This window comes from Meleagris gallopavo, chromosome 6 (genome assembly GCF_000146605.3).
Source record: "Meleagris gallopavo isolate NT-WF06-2002-E0010 breed Aviagen turkey brand Nicholas breeding stock chromosome 6, Turkey_5.1, whole genome shotgun sequence".
In the NCBI taxonomy this organism is placed as follows: Eukaryota; Metazoa; Chordata; class Aves; order Galliformes; family Phasianidae; genus Meleagris; species Meleagris gallopavo.
The window spans coordinates 30,524,457-30,532,723 of NC_015016.2; the positions used below are offsets into that span (position 1 = coordinate 30,524,457).

The 8,267-nt window shown below is 39.1% G+C and overlaps 1 protein-coding gene across 1 annotated transcript in view; it reads left to right on the plus strand.

Annotated features, from left to right (window-relative positions):
• The window catches only part of MPP6 (membrane palmitoylated protein 6), a 43,811-nt gene extending 36,256 nt beyond the window's left edge, over nt 1-7,555 (plus strand). Inside the window, 1 exon segment of the mRNA XM_019616465.2 lies at nt 790-7,555. Within this exon segment, the coding sequence (XP_019472010.1) occupies nt 790-966 (177 nt within the window). The 3' untranslated portion in view covers nt 967-7,555.
• The last annotated feature ends 712 nt before the right edge of the window (nt 7,556-8,267 follow it).

Sequence of the window (8,267 nt, forward strand, 5' to 3'; positions counted from 1 at the left end):
TAAGAAAGAGGATGGTTACATTTAAAATATGCATTTTATAAATCTGTACAGATTCTGCATTATAATGTTGGAGGTCTGCAGCTTCCTGAACAAAGAAGAAATGTGCATTTAAAGTATTGCATACATCGTTTGCTAGTGGGTCTGTCTAAACTATTCCTGGCTTCCCAGGCCGCTGCAAGAACTCTGGCTCCTGTGGTGCTGCATTTGCTTGCCTCCTTCATTTACTGTGAAAGGAAGGCTGTTCACATAGTTCTTAATTTTGGCTTCTGTATTTACCACTGCAGTGGTGCTTTAAAGATTTGAGATTCATTCATAAACGCAGCTTTCATAATCTTTCATTTCACGCTAATTTAAATTCTTGGGGTTTTGGTGCTTTCTGTAGGGAAGAAAAAAGAGGCATAAATAAATGCACATAACCAACCCAATTATTCCCAAAGCATTAACTATTCTGATTGAATTGTCAGTTGCCTCCACAAAGTGATGAACTGTCTGTGGTGCATATAGGGCCCCTTTCACATGCTGTTATTGACTTCCTTAAAAATCACCAGCTGTGCAATATTTAGTTTCCATATTTAACACTGTTGACATGGAATATAAAATTGTCAGTCCCGTCAGTGCATTTTAGCTTGAGGGTTTTGTGACTTTATTGTAAATATTTTATTATTTTAATACACAGCAGTATGAAGCTTTAAATGAAGTCATTCATACTATGTCACGAACTGGTACTTCTCAATTGGTAAGGATGTGGCAAGTCTTACGTTCTTAGTAACTTCCAAATGCTTCCAACAGGACACTGATCTGAAGAAAACAGTGGATGAAAGTGCCCGGATCCAGAGGGCGTACAACCACTACTTCGATCTGACCATTGTAAACGACAACCTAGACAAAGCCTTTGAGAAGCTGCAGACTGCTATAGAGAAACTGAGGCTGGAACCACAGTGGGTCCCGATCAGCTGGGTGTACTGAGATTGCTGAAGATGAGCTTAAGTAACAAATAAAATCAACTGCAGGAAACAAACTAACGTGACAAGATGTGGTGTAGATAGCGATGATAACTGCGGCGCCTGCGCATTTTTACTCTGTATATTCAAAAGTACACTATTCTGACTTTTTATAATAATGCTGAAGGGAAAGTGTACTTAAATATGTAATTTATTTTAATTTTTGTAACTTTTTACAGATAACCTTTCTATTCATATCACATGAAGGAAATGCGTTTAAGCATTTTATACGTTTTGATTTAGTACCTTTGCCTTTTTCATCTGAGAAACTTTCAGTCCTTCACTTTAACATTTACATCTTGGTCTTACATTTTCACTGTGACTAAAAAGAGGATACTTGAAACAATTTTTGTAAAACTTGTTAATGTCAGTGTTTAACCGGTCAAAAGTCTATAGCTCCTATTAGGAAACAACACTAATTTCTCTTTTTTTTTTTTCTTTTTCCTTAAAGTAATGATTTGACAGTAGAATTTCAAATGCTAAAAGCAACAAGCGACACAGCTCCATTGCTCCAGCTTCTTTCTGCTGAATGTTGAAGCATTCTTGATGTTTCACAAATTCCTGGTGTCTTTTGATTTAGTCAACTGTTCTGTAGGTTCCCTTACGCGTCCCTTGAAATCACACGAAGCAATACCTTGCAAGCTGCTCTTCAGCTGTTGTTGGGAACCAACCGGTCAGAAGCCTCTTGTGGTGGAAGTACCTACGGGAGGGAGCGTGTATGCAAGGTAATTCAGTGCAGTGGTGATGTAGCTGGAGAGAGAACCTGATAGCGGAGCCTTGTAGAGTAAAGCTTAATATTTAGGACTGTTGTATTCATGCGTGTGAAAACACATTGATTTGAAAAAAGAAAAAAGAAAAAAGCAAACAAACAAAAAACAACAAAAAAAGAGAATCCAAGCCAGAATTTTCTTTTCTTAGGACATCATTGATGTTTATATAGTGATCTGTGGCTTGATTTCCTGAGATATCTTGTGTTCTCTTTTGGAAAATTTGTGTGATCAACTGTTGTAACAATTTTTGAGTGTGATGTAATGGAATTTCTGTGTTCTTTGTTGCATTGTGTTTTTAATTGATTTTTTCATTAGGTAGCTTGTAAATTGGAAGCTTACTGCTAAAAAGCCAAGCTGTTCATAATTTTTGTGCTTTACAACATACTACTTTTTGTGTTGGGTGACAGTTCTCCCCTTTGTAGGCTCATAGACATAAGTCATGTTAGGTTCGTCGATCAAATCTTATGCTAATGTAAGTTTCTGCTTGACAAGAACAAACTGAAAATACAGCTTGTCACTGAGACTCGCTCTTTTTGTGATCACATTTTATATTACCCTGTTAGCTGTTGTATATAGCAACATTCACTATCGCTTACCAAGCTAACAGAAGTCATCTATTTGCTTAATTTCTCTTCCATCTGGTGACAGGTACCTGGCTTCTGAATTCTTTTTCAACACCGAAGTGTGATACAGAACACTCAAAAAGGCAATTTCTTCAGAGGTTTTTCTGAAGAAAAAGAGGCCTGCACACGGTAAAGCAGTATTGGTTCCTGGGGCTCTTAAAGCCTTCTACATGCACATGAGAAACTGTTGATACAAGAAAAGCTTATGTCTCAAAAAGCAAAACCACCCCACCTGTATGCTACAGGTGAATTTTAAAGCTGATGAAGTTGGTTGGTTGGCAGGGAGCAGCTTAAGATCACAGTGTATTTGGAAAATGTTTGACAGAGCTGTGTAAGCATGGGGTGGTGTTGTGGCTCTGAACACTGAGATTTCGGTCTTATGGAGGGAATCTGAAAGTTTCAAAGGAAAATTTGTGCTACTACTTTGCTTTATTGGTTTTGTTTGCTTTGGTTTTATTTAAGCTGGGTAGAGCTTTTAAGTGTGGCAGCACCAGCACTAGCCCTTTATTTGCCTTTCCCAGAGATGTGTTCTGTGATCCTGTCACTCAGAGAATGCTCTGAGAAATAGATGGAGTGTTTATGTGGCAGCAAAGACAGCAGAGCCATTGCTTGACTATTTCAGTGGTTTTGTTTTGGCATTATAAGCTTAACGTGATGGAATTGTGTTTGTATACTGTGTAATAGAAGACCTACATGTGCTGTAAATAAGATGTGCTTCCTGGACAGATGCAATGCCTTTTCATTACGAGTTAGAAAATACTCTATTTGTGATGCCAAAAGTGGGCTGAGCTCACTCTTCCTTAACGAATGGAATGATTCTTCAGTTTCCGCTCCATAGTGGTTCATATTGCAAACATCACCTGTTTTCATCACTTTTCAGACAAGTATTCAGCCAAAAGAATCCCATGAGACATGGGCACCAAGAGTCAGTGACAAAAACCTCGCTCCTCCTATTTCCATCTCAGAGATCATACTGTGCAAAGGGCCTACATAGTGAGCAGTCTCCAAGTAGCCGTGTGTTTGCTGAAGCCTGGAGCTTTAGCTTTCGCTTAAGCTCCACACAGTGTTTAGCAATCAAGCACATTTAAGTTAGCGCCGTGGAGCCCAGCAGCTGACCCTTTGCTGCTGTTAATATAGATGCTAATGAGAAGTACGATCTGAGGCAATAAGCAATGGGTTGCTAAGGTTGCATTCAAGAACCGTTATCAAAGTGAGTGCAGGTTTTAACTGGATGGTCACATGTGAGTTCAAAGGAGGAAAAAATACATTCCTTGCATCTGTTTGTTAAATCATACAAACTGAGAGTCCATGCTGGCAGGTGTATAGTGTTTGGGAATTATATTTTTTTCATCAGATATTCTGCTTAGATTATTGTTGCCCAGTAGGGTGACTAGATTGAAAATAAGTTACTTTTATTAAACCAAAGCATTCCTGGAGAGTCTTAGAATGAGGATGCCATGTTGCTCACGTACACGGTGGTGCCAGACTCCACCTGTTCCAGTGTGCTAAGTCAGAAGTTGGGCAGGGAGCTGTGCATTGCACTGTGAGGAAAAAGATGGTGTGAAAGGCGAGTTCTAAGCAAGGGAAGCCATTTCATGTAAGAGCTGTTTGAAGTATTCCTGGGGGATAAATAGCTAGGATGTCACGTCTCTCATTCCGTACTGAGCATTCATTTTCCAGATAACAGGAAAACTTTTACATTGACTGTTAATAACAATAGGTGTGTCTGAGCGAGGCGAAGATGCTGCTAAATGTTTAAGATATGTGGTATGTATCACAGGATAAATATTTAAGTAGGTAGATTAGAAAAGTGAATTATCAAATAGTTGTCTGTGTATATGTATGTATGTGGGTGGTGAAACAAAAACGCTCATGTCTGCAACCACATTTCTATCTCCCATGACTTAATCCAGAAATGTACCTGCATGTGACAGTTTAGAACTGGTACACTTCTCTACCTGGTTTATTGTGTTTACTAATGTATATTTTTCTAAATATACAGATATTTCAATCTAAAAATTCTATATTTATCTGTAATTTCTATGTTTTAAACAGTGCATGGAGGTGCTGTAAAATTCTGTACATATAGAGAGACTTATAGAAGAAACACTGTCATTGCCCTCTATATGAAAGTTATACATAAAACCACAGTCAATATGCCAATACCCATAAGTTATTTCTTTAAATGCACCAAAAATTCCCCTAACTATACACCAGTCTCAACCTTAATGTAAATACTTTTTGGTGCATTTATACCCACGTGATTACCTTGCTGTCTCCAACAGTCAGACCTACAGGTCTACTTTAGGTTCTAAGTCATGTGACAACATACAGTCAATTAAAGTTTGGTGTAATATGTCATCCTGCATAGACTTACAAAGGGCTTTAATAATGATCTGCAAGCATAAAATGGAGGTAAAATTGGAGCAGTGTCACGTACTGACACAGGCAAGGGAAATAAGCCTTACACCCAGTGTGGTACTCTGTCTGCAGTTGTCAGATCAGTGCAGCTCTGTGTGCTCAGTCATACAAAAGCTGCAGGATAGCAGATCGGCTCTTTCTGAATCTGTGTTTATATAACCTGTCACATCCTTGGTAGGCTCAAAATGCAACTTTTTTTTCCCTTATCTTCTGTCCTAACTCACTGTCCTCTAAAATCCCACCTGAGTGATTTGCTGTACAAATTGCCAGCAGTTCAGTGTTCAGGAAGTGTCCTGTGGTTTTTTTAAGTCTGATTCAGATAATAAATAGGAAATTTTCTTTTAACTTTTGAAGACAGAAAATTCCAGGCGAGGGCCCCTTTGAAGCCAAGTTTGCCTCTCTGCTGTGCGTAAGAAAGAACCAGTGGAGAAGGACAGAAATCAGGAGAGCTGGGTTATCTGTTTTTACACAAGCTGTTACTGTGAACATGATCCAACCTGAACTTCTCTCCCTATTCCTTGGCTTCCCCTCTAGTCTTCATCTATCTTCATCTTTCAGATTGAACTTGGAGGCAGATGCCAATTCTCAAAACATCTATAGTGCCTGCTGCAGTAGCTTCCCAGTCACTTTTTGTGCCTGTAGGTACAGTTTTAATTACAGGTGGAAGTCTGTCACATCTATCATGCTAATATGTATGGAGTATTTGCTTCGTGCAGGGTTTCTTGCCTCACCCAAATTCTGAAGGGTTAAAGCATTGTGTTGTTATTGCCAAATTTAACAGTACTTCCTCTGCAGAAGTGTTCAGAGATCGATTTGTCCATGGTTAGTTGACACAAGAGACTTCTAGTCTGCCAGACCTCTTGCCTTAAATATCCCCATAGTTCTTACAGAAAACCTCTCCTGGGCCATTAACAGGATTTCTTCAGTGAACGGTACTTTGATTTCTCTGGTGGACTGTCAATCTTGAAGGTGGAGAGGTTCTGGCCCTGGTTTCTGTGTTTTTTCCCCACCCTTTTTCGTTTTCACATTTTTAACAATCTTTCTAATGTGAACTGTCTGGGATTCTCACCTTGCCTCCTTCAGAGGACACACTGGTCAACGTAAGCATTGGTACTTAAGAACAGTGGAACTTGCTGTTGGCAGTGCTATACAGGATGCAAAACAAAACATTTTAAAAAAATGTAAAATTAACAAATTTTCAGAGGCAGCTTTGGCTTCCAAATAGTATTAGTGTACTCGCTATCTATATAGACATAGATAAATAGAAATTAGGATTAATGTACTGCAAGTATTTAAAACAGTATATTTGCTAACTTGAATTCTCCATTTTGGACCACAGTGGGATACTATTCCACAAACTGTCACATTAAACTGCTGAATCCTTTGTTCATTTACTGGTACTGGAGCTGGAATTCACCTGCTTACATAAAAAATTCCAGCTTGGTAAAGGCTGTGTAGCAGTTTCACCTCCAAATAGATTTTTTTTCTTCCTTTTTTAAAGGAGAGTTTCAGCAATATTTATATTTTCTAGGATACAGTAAGTTTAAGTGTGAATTTTGTTCTCAATATTTTTAATCTTTTCTCATACTAGTCTGGTATGGATTTTCTTTTGCTGCTTATGCTGAGGTTGGATGGGGAATAGGACCAACCTAAAATGCTAAAAGGGTTAAAGTAGTCCTGGAAACATTTTCTCCCATTTATTCTTTTGAAGTCATTAGCTCCATGGCAGTGCATGTCTGTACAAGTTTGGCTGTCTTCACAGCTGATGCAAGTCAGCACTCCATGGGTAGACAGCACTCACCTGGAGTATGGTAAACCTCTTCCTCCAGCCCAAGTAACTTGTCAGTCATTTCATCTCTTGTACGATACGCAGAGCAGCATTAATGACACCGCTTTGTACAGTTCTGGGAGCTGCAGCAAAATCATTGGCTGCAGAAATTCTTGTGGGTTGTTTTTGTTCTGGGTTTTTTTGACCAATTTGTGTTGGTCTCTCTTGTGCAATTACATACAGAGAGAACTGCAGAAAGTGATTTCTCCCCCGCTGAAAATGCATGTTGAGCTTTCCCTGGCCCTGACTCCTGCAGCATGCATCTCCTGTATGTAACACCTGAGTACCCCGAAGTAAGGCAGAACTTCTTCCTTAGGTTTTAAAGCAGAAACTTTGGCACCCTCTCACCCCAAGCTGGGCTAAGAGCTATCAAACCTTGTTGAAGTGTTTTGATTTAAATGTGTGTTAAAACTGCCAGTGTACATCTCTTTCCCTTGCTTATTCTCATACCTGTTTTTCCCTTGTGGAAGCTTTGAATGATTTTTTTTTTTTTTCCTTCTACAGAAAACCTAAACTGGATTTAAAACTTGTAAATGTTGAAGAACTGCTCTCCTGTAAAGAAATACTTTCTATTAGCTGAAAATATCCTACAAAACAATCTTAACTATTCAATAAATTTTCTAATGCTAAACTGAAGCTGACTTAGTAGCTAGCTGTTGTTTGAATACAATGCTTTAGAGCAGGCCTAGGAGGTGGGACTCAATAGCATGCTGACTTTCTATTGATCAGCTACCACATAGGACATTTTTGAATTGTAACTGGTTTTCTAAAACACCCATTGTCTTTTTCACAGCTAATATTTTCACAGTAAACACAGCCAAGCGTAAAAATATTAATGTACAAATTGTGAAATTCTGTTAATTCCCAACAAAATATTTTTGTATATAATAAAGATTTAATATTGAAAAACTACACTCTTTTTTGTTGGATTTTTTTTTTTTGGTCTTTCTGTGACTTGTAACTAACTAAAAGATGCTATCCAGAGGCTGTGAAGGCTTACCAGGAAGAAAGGGCAGTGCTGTCGAATTCCCCTGCCCTCCTTCCAGACTGAAGGGCTGTGCTCCTATGCTAAGCTCCGGGACTCAGCTACAGCTTGGAGGGTGGAAAATGAATGGCATTCAACATTTGAAACTAGTTTAAAGGGGGTGAAACAGGATGGAGATTCTCTCAGGAAAGAAAGGTGTTGGTCACAACTCAGAAATGTGACTGTTTGGCTTTTGAATGCACCCATTCCAGATCCGATGCAGAGCACGCTGGGCCTCTTCAACCATCTCATAAATGCCATTGCTAAAGCAGGGCTGCTTACTTTCTAATCACTACCCTATTAAGGGGGTCAGTCTCCTATGTTCACATTGTAATTCACCAGCATACATAAAAGCTCAGGCAGCTGGGGCCTGCAGCCATTATAAGGTGAGCAGTCATTACTGGCAGCAAGGCTGAGGCTGCTGGAAACAAACAAATAAAAAAACAAACAAAAAAAGAGACTGAAAAGCAACTGCTGACCTCACCTTCCCTTCTCCTGATCTGATTCTGAAATGCAAAGGTGTGGGGTCTTCCCCCTTCTGTAGAAGGCAAGTGTATCAGGAAGCAACAAGGGAGAGACAGCTGAGAACGAAATGAAGTG